Genomic DNA, 21,707 nt, shown 5'->3' on the forward strand with positions numbered 1-21,707 from the left:
TGTGGGATTGTTTAATGAAGCAATTATATCAAGTGCTTAGAACAGTGCCTGGGATGTGGAAAATATGCAAGATGCTATCATTATATAGCATTATTACTTGTTATAGTTTTTTTTTATTAACATTTGAGTGGGGAATTATCAGATGTTTTTCATTATTCAATGGGGAGAACATTTCATATATTCATACATATACATATATATTATACTTTTAATGTTAAAACTTTCAAACCATTTCCTTGCTTTGAAATTTCTTTTCAAAGACAATACATTTACCCTGATGGTTTTGCTCAGTGAGAATATCATAGTGTATGCAAACAGTGGTGTATGTATGTGTTCTGTGTACCTTTGATACAGATATGAACAGAAACTTCACAGAAAAAAAAAATACACAACTATAATGCCAGAAATGTGAGAATTAAAGACGCTAGGGTGAAAAACAAAACATTGTATATAATTGTGATGATAATTGCTCATGGTATTTCATCAAATTAGGTATTTTCTTAGGCTCAAGGTAAAGTGGCATTTGCCTAGTGTGAGTTTTGTAAGCCTAAGATCATAATACTAACAGGCAAATGTGTGTACTTTGCTGCATCTTTGACAAGCTGTATTGTTTCTACCTTTAGAGCACTTATGGATATGGTGACCTGTTCTCTGACACCTGGAAAGCCTTTTCTGATTATGAAGTTATTCATTTGAAGACCTACGATTCAAAAAGGGTACTGGAAACTTGATAAGAAATACTTGTAAAAACTGACAATGGCTGGGCGTGGTGGTGCATGCCTTTAATCCCAACACTCGGGAGGTAGAGGTAGGAGAATTGCTATGAGTTTGAGGCCACCCTGAGACTACATAGTGAATTTCAGGTCAGCCTGAACTAGAGTGACACCCTACCTCGAAAAACCAAAAAATAAAAAAATAAACTGACAAATGGTAGATAACTCCTCATAAAATAAATATTAACAAATTTTTGCTTATTTTTTATTTATTTATTTGTGAGCAACAGACAGAGGGAGAAGGAGAGGGAAAGAGAGAGAGAACATGGGCGTGCCAGGGCCTTCAGCTACTGCAAACAAACTCCAGATGCATGTGCCCCCTTGTGTATCTGGCTAACGTGGGTCCTGGGGAATCAAGCCTTGAACCAGGGTCCTTAGGCTTCACAGGCAAGTGCTTAACCACTAAGCCATCTCTTTAACCCATAAAATAAATATTTAATTTGAGTTTCTTTTAGCTATTACCATTGATTTCTGACTTCTTGGTTTCCTTTGTTATAACTAGAATTCTTGGTATAATTAGCCATGTAGGGTCTTTTTTCTTACCATGTTTTTAGCATGTGTGTATGTATATGTATGTGTGTGAGTGGACATGTGTAGGAGTACTCATGCACATTTGTTTGCATCCATGTGGAGGCCTGAGGTCGACACCGTTTGCATTCCTCAGTCACTATCCCCATTTTATTTATTTATTTTGGTTTTTTGAGGTAGGGTCTTACTCTAGCCCAGGCTGATCTGGAATTTACTATGGAGTCTCAGGGTGGCCTCGAACTCATGGCAATTCTCCTTCCTATGCCTCCCGAGTTCTGGGATTAAAGGCGTGCAGAACCATGTCCAGCATCCACTTTATTTTTTGAGACAGGGTTTCTTGCTGAACCTAGAGCTCACTGATTTGGCTATACTAGCTAGTAATCAAGTTCTAGGGATCCTCTTCTCAGTGTTGGGATTATAGACACACTGCCACACCCAGCTTTTACATGAATGATAAGGATCCAAACTCAGGTCCTAATGTTTGAGCAGCAAATACTTTTCCTGCTGAGCCATATCCCCAACTCCAATCATGTAGCTTTTCTTTTTCTTTTTCTTTTTTTTTTTTTGAGGTGGATTTCACTCTAGCCCAGGCTGATCTGGAATTCACTATGAAATCTCAGGATGGCCTTGAACTCATGGTGATTCTCCTACCTCTGCCTTCCCAAGTGCTTGGCCTAAAAGCATGCACCACTACATCTATCACATGTAGCTTTTAAAACCTTTTTCTTTCAAAATAACATTTCCAAAAAATACAAATTTTATTCTTTAAAGTAAAGCAGTTTGCTGTTCAGACTGTTTATTACAAAGATATTTATTTATTATTTATTTAAGAGAGAGAGATAGACACAGAGAAAGAGAGCTAGAGAGACAGAAAGAATGGGCACGCCAAGGTCTCTAGACACTTCAAACGAACTTAAGATGCATATGCCATTGTGTGTATCTGGCTTACGTGGGTCCTGGGGAATCGAACCTAGGTCCTTTGGCATTGCAGGCAAGCACCTTAACTGCTAAGTCATCCCTCCAGCCCTATTCAGACTATTTTAATGCAAAGGAAATTAATGAAAAATCTATTTTTTTTTAATTTTAAGTGCTACTTTGGTATAAAGGATACATATTATATTCCCTTATCTTTAAAATATCTTCATTCTATAGGTGTGTTTTAAAGAAGCTGTTTTTTCACTCCTGCCCCGTATGCGGTATGGGCTGTTTTATAATACTCCTCTGGTAAGCATTTTAGAGTAACATCCTTACATTTCTCAAGAGCATCTGAAATTGCAGTGCAGACGTATCCATTGTAACATAAACTGGTGCTTTTATTTAGATATCTGGCTGTCAAAACACCGGCTTATTTAGGGCCTTTTCCCAGCATGTGCTACACAGACTAAACATCACTCAAGAGGGACCCAAGGTAATGGATACATTGTCGGTTCTGAGGTAGGCTTGATTTTTTTCATCCCTAATAAAGACAATGTTACTTTTGTAGAAAAGACCTAATTAGGAAACACAGTGTTTGCTATGTTAATATTTTCTGACCTGGAGTCCTCTGAATTCAGGAGCCAATTCCCATTAAGTATAAAGTAAAGGATGCTGTAAGAGTATGCATTTTTTTTTTTTTTTTTTGGTCTTCCCATTTCTTTGGTCATAACTCCTGACCTCACATCTCCATCTAACCCTTATAGCCCCTTTCCAAAAAAAAAAAAAAAGTACCTCCTATCAATCAACAGCTCAACAGTGGTGCAATGAACAGATTTTGTCTTTCATGGCTAAAGTAAATACATTTATTTTATTTGTAAAAGGCACATAATAATTGTACATATGTCTGAGATAAAGTGTTATATTTTGACACATGATACAAATGAAATGAACAAAACAGGTTATTTAGAACCTGTATCACCTCAAACATTGTTTTGGGAGCATTCTAAATGCTTTCTTATAGCTACTTGGAAATGATGAAATAATGTTATATATAATGCCTCTACTGTGCTATAGAAAAATGGTATTTAATCCTCCTATAGAACTGTGATTTGCACCAACCCTTTGGTTTCTTTTTTTTTTTTTTTTTTTTCTTTTTCAAGGTAGGGTCTCACTCTAGCCCAGGCTGACCTGGAATTCACTATGGAGTTTCAGGGTGGCCTCGAACTCATGGCGATCCTCCTACCTCTGCCTCCCAAGTGCTGGGATTAAAGGCGTGCACCACCACGCCCAGCTGGTTTCTTTACCTACTAACCACACCTTCCAACCTCTGGTATCCAATTATTCTTTAGCTTTTTTAACTTCCTCCCTCCCTCCTTCCATTCTACCATCCATCCCTCCCTCCCTCCCTCCCTCCCTCCCTCCCTCCCTCCCTCCCCTCTTTCTTTCTTTTTTTGAAAGAGAGAGAGTGAGTATGGGCATGCCAGAGCCTCCGGCCACTGCAAACAAATTCTAGACTCATGTGCCTCTTTGTGCATCTGGCTTTATGTGGGTATTGGAGAATCCAACCCAGGCTGTAGGCTTTGCAAGAAAGCAACTTTAACTGTGGAGCCATCTCCTCAGCCCATCTCTGCTTTTTTTTGAAGTAGCAAGAAACTTTATTAAGAACAAAGTATCTGGACTGGAGAGATGGCTTAATGGTTAAGCACTTGCCTGTGAAGCCTAGGAACCCCATTGGAGGCTCGATTCTCCAGGACCCACGTTAGCCAGATGCACAAGGGACCGCACATGTCTGGAGTTCATTTACAGTGGCTGGAGGCCCTGGTGTGCCCATTCTCTCTATCTGCCTCTTTCTCTCTCTGTTGCTCTCAAATAAATAAATAAAAATAAACAAAAAATTTAAAAAAAGAACAAAGCACCAGTAAAGATTTGAATACACTGCCAGAAGAGCAGTGGGCCAGTCAAGTGGGGAGCACTCAAGAGCCTTTACTTTCTACATCTGAGATCAACCACCTGACTTCAACACTGAGTGAGACATATTTGTCTAATTTATCTCATTTAACATAGTGCTGTCCATTTCCCTCTTTATAACAAATAGCTGCTTTGTTCCTTTGTAAAACTGAGGTAATATTCTATTGTATATATGTATCAGGTTTTCATGTAAAACAGATACTTTTTTATTTTTGGTTTTTCAAGGCCGGGTTTCACTCTGGCCCAGGCTGACCTGGAATTCACTATGTAGTCTCAGAGTGGCCTTGAACTCATGGAGATCCTTCTACCTCACCCTCCCAAGTGCTGGTATGAAAGGTGTGTGCTACCACACCCAGTGAGCAGATACATTACTATTTCCTGAGATAATGGTGAAGAAGTCAGGCTAAAAATTAATCATTCTATTAGTGTATCCTGATTGGGTTTAATCTCTTTTGCAGAAATCCTATTTTATTTTATTATTCATTTATTTATTTATTTGTTTGTTTTTTCAAGGTAGGGCCTCACTCTAACCCAAGCTGGCCTGGAATTTACTATTTAGTCCCATGCTGGCTTGAACTCATAGTAATACTTCTTCTACCTCCTGAGTGCTGGGCTTAAATGCACGCGCCACCACACCCATTCAGAAATCCCATTTTAGTTGCACATGTTCATTCTTTGGTTCAGGAACAACATTGTTCTCACTTTTAATTTTTTTATTACAGGATGGAAAAATTCGAGTCACTATTCTTGCTCGGAGCACAGAATATCGGAAAATAATAAATCAAAATGAGGTTAGTTTCTTGGTATGCATATTTTAAAATATTTTTTATTTTTATTTATTTATTTGAGAGCAACAGACAGAACGAGGCAGAGAGAGAGAGAGAGAGAGAGAATGAGAGAGAGAGAGAGAATGGGGCACGCCAGGGCCTCCAGCCACTGCAAACCAACTCCAGATGCGTGCGCTCCTTGTGCATATGGCTAACATGGGACCTGGGGAATCAAGCCTCGAATTGGGTTCCTTAGGCTTCACAGGCAAGCGCTTAACCGCTAAGCCATCTCTTCAGCCCTTGGTATGCATGTTTAATATAAAGATTCTACCTTCCCATGAATAATACCTCTGTTTATTCATGTAATATTAAAAACTTTAAGTGCTGGAGAGATGGCTTAGTGGTTAAGCACTTGCCTGTGAAGCCTAAGGACCCTTTGTTCAAGGCTTAGTTCCCCAGGACCCACATTATCCAGATACACAAGGGAGCACACGTGTCTAGCGTTTGTTTGCAGTGGCTGGAAGCCCTGGCATACCCATTCTCTCTCTCTTTCCCTCTCTCCTTCACTCTCTGCCTCTGTCTCTCTCTGTCTGTCACTCTCAAATAAATAAATAAAAATAAAAAAATTTTAAAAACTTTGAAATAGTTTTCAGAACATTTAAAAATATTTTTATTTATTTGCAAGGAGAGAGAAAAGAGAGACAGAGAGAATGGGCACACCATGGTTTCTAGCTGCTGTAAACAAACTTCAGATGTTTGCACCTCTGGCTTTATGTGGGAACTGAGCCTGGATCATTAGGCATTGCAGGCAAGTGCCTGAACTGCTAAGCCATCTCTCCAGCCCCAGTTTTCAGAAAAAGTAATGGTCCATGCCTACAACTTAAGCTACTGGATTTAGCATCACCAACTCTTTATAATCTTTCTAGTTTTGTCCTGTGGTAGATATTCATCTGCACCAGGGTGGAAGCTGGCTAAAACCTGGTTCATGCCTCAACTGCAACAGCTGGCTAAATCTTCCTCCCTGCAAACTAGTAACAGTGTGGAAGCATGTCTTTTGGGAGAAATCTGATGTCAAATTACATTACTGTGGCATTCAGCAGCAGATGAGTTGGCATGGTCTCCATCCACTCTTACGTTTTAGAAACTGCTCTTGGGCATCCCAGGTCATTTCAGCAGCACTAGACTGCACATTGTAATTGGTCTTGACATCACCATTGAGACCTGTAGAGGTACAACATCATGGCCTAAAGAAGTCAGCCTTGGGGCTGGAGAGATGGCTCAGCACTTAAGCCCCTTGCCAGCAAAGCTAATAACCCAGGTTTGATTCCCAGTATCCACATAGAGTCAGAAGCACAAAGAGATACATGTTGTTTGCAGCAGCTGGAGGCTCTGGTATACCCATTCTCTCTTCTCTCTTCTTACAAATAAATAAATAAAATATTTTTTAAAAAGAAGCTAGCCTCACCGTAGTAAGCATATACCACAAAAGTGTATTGTGGAGCTGTAGTTTGCATCATGAGTCAACCCTGGGTTTAATCCCCAGCACTAAAGTCAAAAGCATTGTGTTGAGCAGTTGTGTGTGCCAGACCATGTTCTTTGCGTGCATCTAGAGCAGAGAAATGACAGGGAAGGACTTTGTCTTCATGGAGCTTATATTCTAGAGGTAAGAAGTTGAGGCAAGTGATAACAAACAAGAAAGCAAGGTGATTTCAGGTACTGATAAGTGTATGAAGATAAACAGGTGATGTGGTAGAGATTGGGTGCTGATGTAAGGGGTCAGGCAAGCATCCGAGGAGGTGCTAAGGCCTGAACAGAGACCACTCCAGCTACATGAAGAACCTTGGAGCAGAGGCAGAAAGCTGGGATGAACTGAGCATTAGTGCCATAAACGAAGAGAATGCTGAAGGCTGCAAGTGACTCCAGGGAGGTGAAAGTGATGTTAGAACTGCTCACAGAAGTGGGCATGGGGAGGTCACGTCCTGCCTGTTTCATAGAAGGTGCTGAGTGTAGGGATTTTACATCAGTGTGAGGAGAAGTTACTGAGGAGCTTGAAGCAGGGTGTAGTGCACTACCCTCAGAAGATACCCTCATCCTGATGATGCTGGTGAACAGACGAGGGCACATGCAAAGGGAAATAGTGGCCGCAGGTGGAATTCCCCATCTGGCCTTCAAATAGGGAGAGCAAGTTGGATAATCCACCTGGACTGAGTGCAGTCACCAGTGGACAGTAAGCAATGTATGTCTGTTCCCTCTGTCTGGAAAGTTCTTTCCTTAGCTGGATTCTCATTGTTAGATTGCAGTTCATTGTTAGATTGCCTTAAAAGTGAATAAGAGAGGTTGACATGAGAAGGGAGCCAGGGCCGGAGAGATGTATTAATGGTGGTTTCAAAGATAGAACTACCTTCAAATATGGAGGAAGTTGCATCTGGTCAATTATTTGTTCACTAATAACTAATATGGGGAATAATGACCATTATTCTAGTACGTGTTTATTATGGACATGGTTTTAAAACTATTTTTAGTCTGAAATTGGTTTAATCCATGGTTAAGGGAGACTGAGTGCATAACAGATAAAGACTACTGGGGTACAGAGATAGAAAGCCTCAATCCTATACATTGACATAGGTGGTGCATATTGGATGATAATTACAGTCCATTATGTTACTGTGTGTTCCCCAGGCATTATGTGCCTCAACACTCCCTACAAAACCATAAGGTTGGTATTTGATTATTACCCCCTGTGGCAGACAAGAAGACAGAAACCGAGAGGTTAGTAAACATGCCCCAGGTCATCCTACTAGTGGGGAGAGGACTAGGGTATGATTGAGGTTGTCTTGACCTGAGACTCATTTCTTCACCATTGTCCCACTGTCTGATAGTAGATAGATGTCAGAGGAGGCTGAATGTAGCTGTGAGCTAGGCTGTCAGGAAGAGGCAGGCCAGGAAACAGCCCTGAGTCAATGAGAAGTCCAGTGAAGATATGCAGTACTGGTACCTGTTACGGATATATGCCTGACACTTTTATATCCCATAGGCAGACTGTCCAAATGTTGTCTGCTCAAAGATGAGCTTAGAAATTCAACTCCTAAGAGTTATTCAGCCTCTCCAGGGAAGGGATATCACTTAAAAAGGTCATACTGGGGAAGGGTAAGAGTACTTTCATTGCACTTTGATTAATGAATAGATATTAAGACCTGGGTAGCCCAGGCTGGTCTTGAACTCACAGTCCTACTATCTGAGCCTTCCAAGTACTGGGATTACAGCCTCGTTCCCAGGTGCTTTGGTTAAATGATGGTTGGTACAGTCCTGGCCTCTACAAGGTCTAAAAAGATACTTATATAAAAAAAGCATATGGTTACGTCTCTGGTGGGGCTAGAAATTATAAGAAAGGGTCACTTGGTTTGGGACTCTCAGACATATATGATTCTTTTGGTGTGAGCCTACCTCATTAAAAGACCAAGGCTTGGGGCTGGAAAGATGACTTAGTGGTTAAAGCATTTGCCTGCAAAGCCAAGGAATCCCAGTTTGATTGCTCCAGGACCCACATAAACCAGATGCATAAGGGGGCACATGCATCTGGAATTGATTTACAGTGGCTGAAGGCCCTGGCATGCTCATTCTCTCCTCCCCCTCTTTCTCTGTATTTAATAAATAAATAATGTATATATTTTAAGAGACCAAGGCTTGAGGCAGGTAAGGAGATTTATACCTATAATCCCAGCACTGAGGTTCAGGTAGGGGGATCTCCATGAATTTGAGGTCAGCCTGGACTATATAGTGAGTTCCAGGTCAGTCTAGACTAGAGTGAGATACTGCCTCAAAAAAAAAAAAAAAAAAATTCAGGGGCTGGAGAGATGGCTTAGCAGTTAAGTGCTTGCCTGTGAAGCCTAAAGAACCTGGTTCGAGGCTTAATTCCCCAGGACCCACATAAACCAGATGCACAAGGTGCCATATGCATCTGGAGTTCATTTACAGTGGCTAGAGGCCCTGATGTGCTCATTCTCTCTTTCTCCTGTTACTGTCCAATAAATAAATAAAAATAAACAAAAATACAAACACAAAAATAAAAACAAAAAAACCCAAAGACCGAGGCTTGTTCCATCAGATTACTTATCTGCTGGAAAAATGAGAAGCTTAATCATCTCTCCTCACTCTTTCAACTCTTTGACACAAGCAGTATATTCATAAGAGCCCAGGAGCTGACTAAAGAGAGAAACTTCCATTTTTATGACTCTGTGTGTATGTGTGTGCATGTGCGTGTGTGCACACATCCCCACCTATGCACTTGTCACATGCATATTTATAGTACTGAGAGAGTAGTTAGCTTATGATCACTATGTCTTTCTGTAACAGAAAAGTAGCATATACTAAGAACATAGGTTCTGGGTTGTGGAGAAAACTTGGTAAAGCTCTTGCCTTGAAAACACAAGGACCTGAATTTGATCCCATTACCCATGTAAAAATGCTGGGCATGGTGGCATGTATATGTAATCCCAGCACTGGGGTGGGGGCTGGGGTGGGTAGAGACAGGCAAATCCCTGAGGCCCACTGGCCAGCCAGTCAAGGGTGAGCTCCAAGCTTCCAAGCCACATGTCTCAAGATAGGTGGATGGTGTTCTGAGGAACAACACCCGTTATCTTCTGGCCTTCACACACATGTGTACACATGCGCATACACATGCATGCATTAAAAAAATAGAGGGGTGGGGGTGGCCATGGCTGGAGAGATTGCTTAGTGGTTAAGCACTTGCCTGTGAAGCCTAAGGACCCTGGTTCAAGGCTTAATTCCCCAGGACCCACTTAGCCAGATGCACAAGGGAATGCATGCATCTGCAGTTCATTTGCAGAGGCTGGAGGCCCTGGTGCGCCCATTCTCTCTCTCTCTCTGACTCTTTCTGTCTGTCACTCTCAAATAAATAAACAAAAAAATTTTAAAAAAAATAGAGGGGGGCTGGGGAGATAGCTAGGAGTTAAAGGTGTTTGGTTGCAATGCCTGCTGGTCTGAATTCAATTTCCCCACTACCCATGAAAAGCCAGATGCGTGAAGTGGTGCATACCTCTGGAATTTGTAGCAGCAAGAGGCCCTGGCATGTTTATACTTGCTTTCTCTCTTTCCCTTTATCTATCTCACAAATAAATACAAATGTTAAAAAAAAAAATACATATGACTTAGGGTCAGAAGACCTAGATTTATTCTGGGCTTGGCCTTTTCTAGCTGGCCTGTGTTGCGAAAGATATTTAACTTCTGTAAGCTTTCATTGTCTTAGTTGTAAAATAGCCATAATATATAGCCTGCAGGAAAGTGCCTTACCTGCTAAGCCATCTTTCTAGCTCCATAGTCTGTTTTTTATGAAGATTAGTGAAGCAAGCCTATACATGGTATTTAGAAATGCCTGCACAACCATTTCTTTTTTTTTAAGGTATTGGGGATTGAACCCAGGGCTTTCTGCATTCTAGGCAAGCTGTCACTGAACCCCCATCCCAGATCAGTGCTTCTTGAACCACTGATGTGTGTGTAGGCCATGAGGCCACATGACACAGGTGCAAAAAAAATTGCTGAGTGGTATTGGCTTAGTGCTGAGTTACAGTGGCCTGTTTGTGAAGAACATGCAGAGCCATGATGATGCTTGTCCTAATACCTTGACCATACTTTGTTACTTTATTTGCCTGACTAATAATTTAAAATGATTTCAGAAATTATGTAAAAGGAGTGAAAATGTTTTTCTGCCAAAACTTCAGTATTTTCAAGGATTGAGCTCACATTGCTATGGTTTGTCTGAAATGATAATGAATGAGAAGAAATGTCTCCATGTAATGTCTGGAATGTTAGCGGGAGTCACTAGCAAATGACACTGTAACAGGCCTTTGTGCTGTGCCCATGAATTGTGTCCTCTTGTCTCACCCTCATTGTACTCCATGCCCACGAACTTTAGTAAAGTAGAGTGACATGATATTTTCAGAAGGTGAGATCTAGATTTGAACTTGAATTTGAAAGCATACACCTAAAGGATATGTAATGCATGTAAAAATATTATATGCAGAAAACAAGAATCTTTAAGACTTGTTAAGGAAAGTAAATCAGAAAAGAAAGAAAAAGGAATGGAGAGACAGCCCAGCAATTAAGGCACTCCTGAAAAGCTTAACAACTGGGGTTTGACTCCCCAGTACCCACATAAAGCCAGATGTGCAAAGTAGCATATGTATCTGGAGTTCATTTGCAGTGGCCGGGGGCCCTGATATGCCCATTTTCTCCCTCCTCCCCTCTATCTCTGTTCACAAATAAAATAAAAATAAAGAAGGAAGGAAAAATATTCTAAATGTTCCCCCCTTTTAATTTGCAGCTTGTAAATGCACTGAAAACAGTATCTACATTTGATGTCAAGATTGTTGATTATAAGTATAGGTAAGTACAGGCCATATGCAGCAAGAGATACTGTTGTCTTTTGCTTGAATGGTTCACTAGTGGGGAGAAAGGGTTCACTCGTTGGGAACTCTTGCCACTTGGAGGCAGGTACCATCATTGAATGAAGGAGGCAGGCAGAGCCACTAGCTCAGATTTTGTGTCTCATGTTGGGACATCATCTTAGTATTCAGGAAAAGTAGTGAATCTTTATTTTCACTTGAAATTTCTGAATTTTTAAAAGTTGGAAGCTATTGCTGGAATATACACATACACACACAAATTTACACTGATGGCTATTAGAGTTTAGCTTCTGACTTAAAATTTTGACTCTGAGAGTAACTTGGGGATCATGAAAAAAAAATAAAAACCAAACTTATAAAATATTGACATTGCTTTTTAAATTCTGATATAACCAAAAGACAGAATATGGATTTATTTCACTGTCTAGGCAATTTCCTATTGGCATAATTACAGTAATACTAACAATGGCAGTACATGTTTCTGGTCAAAAAAAAAAATTCAAGCAGTGTAGGAAAGGTTAAAAAAAGATGCAAAGAAAAAGCAAAACTCTTTATCTCTACCCCTCACTTGCCCATAATCACAATCCTATTTTCCAAATTTTTGACCTTGATAGTCTTTTTTCTATGTTAAAAAATTGGGGGTGGGGTTGGAGAGATGGCTCAGTCAGTAAAGTGTATGCCTTATAAGCATGAGGACCTGAGTTTGATCCCTAGAACCCATGTGAAAATACTGGGCATGATGACACATGCCTGTGATCCAAGGGTTGGGGAGGCAGAGACTGATGGGTCCCTGGGCCTCCTTGGCCAGCCTGTCTAGCTTAATGAACTCCAGGCTGAAAGATACTGTCTTAAAAAAAAAAAGGTGGGCAGTACCTGTGAGGAATGACACCTGATATTGTCCTGTGGCCTCCATATACACACATGTATGTGTATCCACTCACACATGTACACACACATATACACAGGCATGCAAATTTGCAACATATATGTGCTTCCTATGGCCACATTAACCTTTGGAGCTGTCCACCTCACTTAATAGTCCTTAGTTCATTTATAAGACATAACTGTGAACCTAGCCAGCAAGCTTTGCAGTAGGGATCAAATTATAGAGGATGGTGTCTGGTTCTGGTCTTGAGGACTTCACATACAGAATGCAGAAATATCATAGTTGTCAGAATAATTATCATGTTTTGAGAGTCACTATTCTACCCTGGGTTTATCTCATACTTTCTTTTACTTTTTTTCTTTTGGTTTTTCAAGGTAGGGTCTCATTCCAGCCCAAGCTGACCTGGAATTCACTATGTAGTCTCAGGCTGGCCTTGAACTCACAGCAATCCTCCTACCTCTGCCTCCCGAGTGCTGGGATGAAAGGTACCATCATGCCCAGTTATCTCATACTTTCAACAGTCCTTTGAGGGTGACAAAGCTGTTCCTGTTTTACCCATTATACTCTGCTGAGTTGACTTCTCTTGTTGGCTCTAGTGGACAAGAGTGGGCCAATAATGAGCCCTGTCACCAATCTACAGGACCTGGAGATGTACCCCAGGTTTTATCTTCCCTAGCTTTTAAGCTTATGTGGGCGTTTCCCTAATGAAGCAAGGACAATCTGTACCTTGCCCATATGAGGCAGAAGTAGGAATTGATTAGCATGGGGATTTGTAGCTGCTGGTTCACTGGTGGTTACTCAGTTGGCAATTCCAAGGGTATGTAAACCTGTGTCAATGAATATCTTTGCCTCAACAGCAGTTCATATACCTGGACAAAATGAGCCTGAGGCACTTGCTCTTGGTATGAGACATGTGAAGCCATTGTCTTCCTTTTCCTATAGTTCTTTGCTCTACCAGCTGAGCTATGGAAGGAAAATTTTTATTTTTATTTTTGTTTTTTAGAGGTAGGGTCTCGCTCTAGCTTAGGCTGACCTGGAATTGACCTGGAATTTACTATGTAGTCTCAGGTTGCCCTCGAACCCTCAGTAATCCTTCTACTTCTGCCTTGGGACAACTCAGAAGGTACCATAGTGCTGGAAAGAAGTGACTGGAATACTGACCTCTTTATTTCATTAAATTGGTGTCCTGTGTCATTTTTGATTCCTTTAATTTCCTCTTTCATTCCTTTGATTTCCTTTTTGACTTCTTTGAGCATATTTATAATGATTCTTTGGAAATCAGGCATTTCCTCTAACTCATTCTTATTGGAGGTCATTTCTGATCCATTAATAGTTTTTGGTGGATTTATATTGTCTTGATTTTTGGGTGTTTCTTGTGTTATATATATTTTTGCATCTTGGATAAATTAAATGTTCTAGTTAGCTGCAGTATTATTAGATGTATCAATCAATCTGATGTTATATATCTTCAGTGTAGGATAGGAACCTAAGGTGCTTGGTGTGGCTCTTAAGACTCTCAGATTATCTTCAAAAGTGACCCTGGATGTTGGGTTTGCCTGCTGTGAGAGTATTCAAGTCTGAATGGAACAAAATATAAGCAGATTCTAAAATTTAACTAAACTATGTACACATTCAATGAAAAATAGCACAGAGCATTTATGCAAGAGCAGGTATTATGACAACCAGATCCCCTAACAAAGTCACTGTCCCTTAGGGTGTGTGTTGCCCCACACCCTTAATCCTGTCAACAAGGAGGCTAAGATTTCTGGTCTGTCGAGGGTTCCAAATCAGCTTGTGACCAAGTGAGACCCTTCCCTAATGTACAACAGAAGAGGAAACAAAGCCACTATAAATCAAGAAGCAACAAATAACAAGCCCAAAATATAGCTTATTTAAGAATGGCAAATCCGACCATCCATTACATTTAACATGATTTATCCTGATATGGAAAGTGCAGTTAGCACTTCTGGTTCAGGCCTATATACCAGGCTTATTTGGCAGGTAATTACACCTGGTGTAATCCCAGTTACCTTTTGGAATGATTTTGGTCTTAGTTATGCTGTGCTCCTACTTGGGTCCCTTTTTGGTGCACTGTGGGTTCAAGTAGGCTGGCTGGGTCGTTGGATTGCTGCTCTGATCGCTGGTGCTGGGTGCTGTGTAGGTGATCTCCCTTCCCCTGGTTTCTGGTGCCTGCTGGGGATTGCACTGGTGGTGGGCGAGGGGAGGCTGTGGATGGTGGTTCTAGTTCTGTTGTTCCACGTGATCCTCTACCTTGTAATCTGCTCCTCTGTTGTTCACTGCCATTCTCCTTTCACGTTTCTTAAGTTTGCAAAGAGCTCCGGTGTCTGTTTTTTTTTTTTTTTTTTTTTTTTTAAGGTAGGGTTTTACTATGTAGTCTCAGGGTGACCTTGAACTCATGGCCATCTTCCTGCCTCTGCCTCCCAAGTGCTGGGATTAAAGGTATGTGGCCACCACAACCAGTTTTAATATCTTATTTAAAAAATTTTTTTCATTTTTATTTATTTGAGAGTGACAGAGAGAAACAGGCAGATGGGTGGAGAGAGAGAGAATGGGTGTGCCAGGGCTTCCAGCCACTGCAAATGTACTCCAGATGCATGCCCCCCCTCCCCCGTGCATCTGGCTAATGTGGGTCCTGGAGAATTGAGCCTTGAACCGGGGTCCTTAGGTTTCACAGGCAAGCGCTTAACTGCTAAGCCATCTCTCCAGCCCCAGTTTTAATATCTTTTTTTTTTTTTGGTGGTAAAACAAGTTTATTTCTGCAGAGGAGGTGTTTTATGTTTATGTCCAGGAAAGAAGAGGAAACTCAGGTATCCAATTTCTTTCTCCCTTTTCTCAGAACTGGGTCCCTAAGTCCTTTAGCGGCGGCAGCATGCGTCTTTAGTGAGGACCAAAGATGTTTGGATCATGGAGGGTCAAACTGGTCACCAATTGTTCAAAGTTACTCAAGCTCCAGGGCGGAGATGACAGATTTTCAGGGCCAAGACACCCGTTGTCAGAGCTGCTGGTTTTCTTTAGCTATCTGTTGCTTGCCAGAGAGGACCCAGGCATCTTGACAACAGCCCCTCAGGGCTAAAGTCTCCAAACTGAGAGGCTGCACAGACTCCACGTGCACAGACCTAGCCCCCTGCACTCCGCCAACATCTTCAAAATGGTACCTCCCATTGGCCAGTCGAAGGGCCCCTTCCTCACATCACAGCCGCTTCGCCCAGCATGTGGGCCTGCAGCTCCAGAAGTTCCACGATCAGACTCTGGTCGGTCACGGGATGGCAGAAAACTTCTTGGTTGTCCGGGACCGGGCGGAGGTCACTCACATCAATGGCCCCAGGAGGGAGGATGGCAGAGAAGGCGCCCCCGAACAGTGGAAAGTCTCTGGTGGGCTCCATGAACCGGGGACTAAGGTGTGGACATTAGAGAAGCTTAATGGAAACCTACATGGGGCTTCGCGGAATCACCTCTCCCGGTGGACGCAGCTGCCACTGCCTCCTCCGGGATCGCTTAGATTCAGTTTTAATATCTTTAAAAAGATACATTTATTTATTTGTTTGAGAGTGAGAAAGAGGCAGAGAGAGAGAATGGGCGTGCCAAGCCTGTAGCCACTGCAAACAAGCTCCAGACACATGCACCACCTTGTGCCTTCAGCTTTACCTGGGTACTAGGGAATTGAACCTGGGCCCTTTGGATTGCAGGCAAGTGCCTTAATCACTAAGCCATCCCTCTCCAGCCCTTGCTTATTGTATTTATTTTATATTTTGAGGTAGGGTCACTCTAGCTCAGACTGACCTTGAATTCATTCTGTAGTCTCAGAGTGGCCTTGAACTCATCGTGATCCTCCCACCTCTGCCTCCCTAGTGCTGGGTTTAAAGCTGTGTGCCACCACGCCTGGCTTCCAGCCCTCTTTTAATACCTTTTTTTAAAAAAATTGTTGAGGTTGGGTTTTGCTCTAGTGCAGGCTGACCTGGAATTCACTATGTAGGCTCAGGCTGGCCTCAAACTCACAGTGATCCTCCTACCTCTGCCTCCCAAGTGCTGGGATTAAAGGCGTGCACCACTGTGTCTGGCTGCCTTTTAATATCTATTTTTGTTTGTTTGTTTTGTTTTTCAAGGTAGGGTCTCACTCTGACTCAGGCTGACCTGAAATTCACTCTGTAGTCTCAGGGTGACCTCGAACTCTCGGCGATCCTCCTACCTCTGCCTCCCGAGTGCTGGGATTAAAGGCGTGCCCCACCATGCCCAGCTAATACCTTTTTAAAAATTTATTTATTTATTTGAGAGAGGCAGACAGAAGAAAATGTAGTTGCTGCAACACTCTCGGGTGGTATTTGAATAAATGCTAAATAAACACACACCAGTCACAGTGTGCTTTACTGGAGAGTTAGAGAGATGCATGTTCAAGCTCTCTGAGCTGGTTGTACTTGCAGCTTTTATTTAGATTCAGGCAGTCAAAGCTATGGGGAGTCAGAGCATAAAACAGATCACGATCAGAGTTGATGGGCTTGACTGTTCATACAGCTCACCATTTGTTTGACTCTTGATTCTATGTTAATCAGTTTGGCTCAGGAGTTCTTTGTTTAGGTTTATTTCATTAGGAAATCTTTGGAAAAGCTGTGAGTTCCCATTTTTTCAAGAAACTCCACCCAAGGTGTACAGTTTTCCATGTCCCCAGGCTTAGTTTGTGCAAAGATGATTCTTGTTCTCCACATAGAGTGAAAGAGAGAATGGGCACATCAGGGCCTCTAACCACTGCAAACAAACTCCAGATGCATGTACTACCTTGTGCATCTGACTTTACGTAGTTCCCAGGGAATTGAACTTAAATCTGTAGGCTTTGCAGGCAAGTGCCATCACCGTTGAGTCATTTCTCCAGCCTTCCTTTTAATATCTTTTTATTTATATTTATATTTATATTTATTTGAGGGAGGGAAAGTGGGGGAGAGATAATGGGTGTAGTGCACCAGGGCTTCCAGCCACTGCAAACAAACTTCAAACTCTAGATGCATGTGCCACCTTGTGCATCAGGCTAATGTGGGTCCTGGGGAATCAAACCGGGGTCCATTGGCTTTGCAGGCAAACACCTTAACCACTAAGCCATCTTTTAATATCTTAAGGAAATAGTTTTCAGTTTGGTGCTAGTATGTCATAATATCTTTTTTTTCAGAATATCTTTTTAATACTTGCTGATTTTTCTTTTTCATCAGAAAAGGAGAACAGACATTCAACTCAGAGATTTGTCCTGCAAGTATATCAATGATATCTTTTATGTTGACTATATCTATTTTTATTTTATTTCATTAATTTATTTGCAAGGAGAGAGAGACAGAAGAGAGAGGCAGAGAGAGAAAGAATGAGAATGGGCATACCATTGCAAACAAACTTCAAATGCATGTACCACTTTGTGCATCTGGCTTTACGTGGGTCCTGGGGAATCAAACCTCAGGCAGTCAGACTTTGTAAGCAGGCACCTTTAACAGCTGAGCCATCACTCCAGCCCTGACTGTACCCATTCTTATAATTTTGTTGACATGGTATGTGGCTAGTTTTCCTTCTTCATATATATATAGTGAGACAGAGTTTCATATAGCCCAGGCTGGTTCAAATTCACTTTGTAGTCAAGGGTTCTAATCCTTCAGCTTCCATCTCTTAATCTCAACAGGGATTATGGCTGTGCCATCAAACCCAGTTTTACATGGTACTAGGGATAGAACTCTGGATTTATGCAGTTCCTAGTTTTCCATTTAAAACAGCTATTAAAGTTCCCTTTTAAAACAAATGTAAAGGTGTTCTTATTTAGATAAAACGTTAAATTATTCAGAAATTAAGTTACTAATTATTAGAATGAACACAAACTTGGCAAAAAAACAGTATGGCTGTGGAATGTGATTCACTTGTGCAAATACTGTCACCACAAATTGTGAATTACTTAAAAAACAGTATGGCTGTGGAATGTGATACACTTGTACAAATATTGTCACCATGAATAGTGAATTACCTAAAAAACAGTATGGCTGTGGAATGTGATACACTTGTACAAATATTGTCACCATGAATTATGAATTATTTAAGGTTTCTTTCTTCTTACCTCTCTTGTGTTGTTGCTCATGTTACAGGGAACTAGGGTTTTTAGATCAGCTAAGGATTACACACAACACGGACATATTTATTGGAATGCATGGAGCTGGTCTCACCCATTTACTTTTCCTTCCAGATTGGGCTACTGTATTTGAACTGTAAGTATTAGTGGAAGCTTTCCGTGGAGATCTGGTGATGGAAGTCTTAGGCCAAGACTTTCATTCTGAGCATTAGAGAGCCTAATAGTTATTCATTACAAATTATATCCTATAGGTATCTGTTCTACAGCCTCTAATGCACTTAGTATGCAGATACCCTATCCATCCTCACTGCCCCAACATGATTTGGAAGGCAAGGAATTGTGGTTTCTTACTCAGAGTTCATTCCTGCTTGCCTCTCTGTGAGTGCCTCTCTTGCCACAGTCAATATATAATTACTGAGAAGTTGGGGCTGAGGAGGAAATTTTGAGGTATATTGCTTGCCCATTATAATAAAGCCCTGGGATCAATCTACATCACCACTAAAAGGAAGGAGGGAGAGAGGAAAGGAAGGAGAGAGACAGTAGAGAGAAAGAGATTGAGAGAGGAACTTAGTATCCATGAGGAGACTAAAGAAATTATTGTAAACTTTCAATGCTTTGCATAACATTAAATTTTTTATTTTCTGGATGGAGAGATGACTCAGCAGTTAAGGCACTTGCCTACAAAGCCTAGTAACCTGCTTTGATTCCCTAATACTCACATAAAGCCAGATGCACAAAGAGGCACATGTGTCTGGAGTTTGTTTGCAGCAGCTGGAGGCCCTGGTGTACCCATTTACTCTCTCTCTTCTCTTCTTCCCATTCATACTCTCTCTCTCTGCTTGCAAATAAATAAATAATAATATTTTAAAGAAATTTTAAAAATATTTATTTATTTATTTGAGAGAGAGGAAGAAAGAATGGATATGCCAGGATCTCCTTCCCATGCAGACAAATTCCAGACACATGTACCACTCTTTATCTGGCTTTACGTGGGTCCTGGGTAGTTGAATCCAGGTTCTCAGGCTTTTCAAGCAAGCACCATTAACTTGTGAGCTACCTCCCCAGCCCCACACATTTTAAAGTTGTATATGTTAGTCATATAGCCAGGTAATTATGAATTGTCTTCATTTCTCTAAGAGGAATGGATGGAAGATTCAAGAAATGAGGAAGGGAATGAAACACAACTGAGATATTGGAGTCCCATAGATTTAAGATCAGGTTTTGCTTTCTTTATTAGGTACCCATTTAACCTTGCATACTACTCCACTTCCATATATGTAAAGATAATAATATAAGAGTATCAAGTTCATAGACAGTAGAGCCTATTAGATAAAGTGAGTTTTCTCTATCTTATGATTTTATCCTGTCCTTTAAAATTTAAGGCAGTGCTAGGCATCAAACCCAGGGCTTTATACATGCTAGGCCTAGAACTTTACTACTGAGCTACATCCTTATAACTCAAAATATTTTTTTTAATTTTAATTTAATGTGTGTATGTATGTATGTGTGTGAGAGGAGGAGGAGGAGTGGCATGCTAGAATCTCTTGCCACTGCAAATGGATACCTGTCTAGCATGGAGGGCTTGGAAATTGACCCTGAGCCATCAGTCTCTGCAAGCAAGCACCTTTAACTACTGAGTCAACTTCCCAGCCTCTCAGAATGTTTTCCATATGTTCTCACTCTTTCTTGTTATTTAAAAACCTTTAGTAAGAACATTTTTGAGGGACTGGGGAAATGGCTCAGCTTTTAACGGTGAGAATTAGTGATTGGACAAAACCTCTGAATAAAAACGTCATGTTGTGATATCCTGTGTCCTTAGATACAACTGTGAAGATGAACGCTGCTACCTAGACTTGGCCAGGCTGAGAGGCGTTCACTATATCACATGGCGGAGGCAAAGCAAAGTTTTTCCTCAAGATAAGGTAAAGTTCAGCCACAGGCTGCCCCTTATTAAAGTGTGAAATGGATGGCTTACAGGGTGCAGTTATTAAAATAAAAACCCATCATTGAACTTAAAAGATAGAGTTTTGTTTTTTTTTTTTTTTTTTGAGGTAGGGTCTCACTCTAGCTCAGGCTGACCTGGAATTCACTGTGTAGTCTCAGGGTGGCCTTGAACTCATGGTGATCCTCCTACCTCTGCCGCCCAAGTGCTGGGATTAAAGGCGTGCGCCACCACGCCCAGCCCACTATTCTTTTTTTGAAAACATAGTTGTATTTTATATTCTTAAATTGAGGAAATCTTCAGTGTTGTTAAGATAGCTTTGTAAAATTTGGACATAGAAAAATCTAATACATTATGTAAAACAGGAATCATCAAACCATAGCTCTTTAGTATAAATATGGCCCACCAGTTGTTTTGTGAGTAAAGTTTTATTGGGAGCAGTCAGTTTTCTATTTATATGTTTTGTCTGTGGTTATGAACTTCCGTGGCAGAACTGAATAAGTGTGATTGAGAATATATGGTTGGCAGAGCTGAAAATACTTACTATTTGACCCTTTATAGAAAAAGCTTGCCTACCTCTTTTAACAGAGCATGGTAAAGTAGTTGCCTTAGCCACAATAAAATAATTTTATTTCTGTAGAGAAAGCCATACCCTCAGTGACGTACAGGTTTGTGTTCTGGTTTGTTTATGCAGGGCCACCACCCAACTCTGGGGGAGCACCCGAAGTTTACCAACTACTCTTTTGATGTGGAAGAGTTCATGTACCTTGTCCTCCAGGCTGAAGACCATGTGCTACAACACCCACAGTGGCCATTTAAGAAGAAACATGATGAGCTGTAGATGTGTTGAGCCTGTTACAAGAAGAGGGAGTCTAAACATTACCTCACTCAGACTCAGAAATAACCTTTTTATATCCTAATTCAAGATGAAAAGTTTTTTAAAATACACCTCAGGCTGCCCATGAACTCATGATCCTCCTGCCTCACAGATGTGTACAGCCACACCTTGCTGCAGAATGACTTGTCTTTTTTTTTTTTTTTTCCTTTTTTTTGGTTTTGAGGTAGGGTCTCACTCTAGCTCAGGCCAACCTGGATTTCACTATGTAGTCTCAGGGTGGCCTTGAACTCGTGGCAATCCTACCACCTCTGCCTCCCGAGTGCTGGGATTAAAGGCGTGCCAAAATGACTTCTATACCAAAACATACATTCAGGATATTTTGTATCTTATAGTCTGTAAATGTTTCATGTGGTTATTGTATCATTGTTATTTATCTATAGCAATAATAATTTTGCACTGAAAATTTTTACTTTTTACACTTCAAAAATGGACAGGTGCCCAACAGTGTGACTGAGCTTTCTTGTTAGGGAGACCAGTTTCCATTTTTCTCAGATTTAGA

At 41.1% G+C, this 21,707-nt stretch overlaps 2 protein-coding genes across 5 annotated transcripts in view; one reads left to right on the forward strand and one right to left on the reverse strand.

Annotated features, from left to right (window-relative positions):
• Window positions 1-21,331, forward strand: part of Eogt (EGF domain specific O-linked N-acetylglucosamine transferase) — a 53,784-nt gene extending 32,453 nt beyond the window's left edge. For 3 of the 4 annotated variants that reach the window (XM_045136100.1, XM_045136099.1, XM_045136101.1), the window contains 8 exons: window positions 624-716; window positions 2,454-2,525; window positions 2,623-2,709; window positions 4,907-4,975; window positions 11,292-11,353; window positions 18,385-18,504; window positions 20,188-20,290; window positions 21,005-21,331. In XM_045136100.1, coding sequence (XP_044992035.1) covers window positions 624-716; window positions 2,454-2,525; window positions 2,623-2,709; window positions 4,907-4,975; window positions 11,292-11,353; window positions 18,385-18,504; window positions 20,188-20,290; window positions 21,005-21,151 — 753 coding nt within the window. In that variant the 3' untranslated portion in view covers window positions 21,152-21,331. Of the gene's footprint in view, window positions 1-623; window positions 717-2,453; window positions 2,526-2,622; window positions 2,710-4,906; window positions 4,976-11,291; window positions 11,354-17,475; window positions 17,513-18,384; window positions 18,505-20,187; window positions 20,291-21,004 lie in introns of all 4 variants that reach the window. The other variant, XR_006633847.1, reaches the window with a different exon arrangement.
• On the reverse strand, window positions 15,015-15,731 carry LOC123455336 (ran guanine nucleotide release factor-like). Its single transcript, XM_045136102.1, has 2 exons — window positions 15,470-15,731; window positions 15,015-15,435 (listed from the first exon to the last, which is right to left on the reverse strand). Exons 1-2 carry the CDS (start codon window positions 15,661-15,663, stop codon window positions 15,273-15,275), a joined length of 357 nt encoding a protein of 118 aa, XP_044992037.1. The 5' UTR covers window positions 15,664-15,731; the 3' UTR covers window positions 15,015-15,272.
• Window positions 21,332-21,707: the final 376 nt, after the last annotated feature.

Source organism: Jaculus jaculus, chromosome 16, assembly GCF_020740685.1.
Source record: "Jaculus jaculus isolate mJacJac1 chromosome 16, mJacJac1.mat.Y.cur, whole genome shotgun sequence".
Lineage (NCBI taxonomy): Eukaryota > Metazoa > Chordata > Mammalia > Rodentia > Dipodidae > Jaculus > Jaculus jaculus.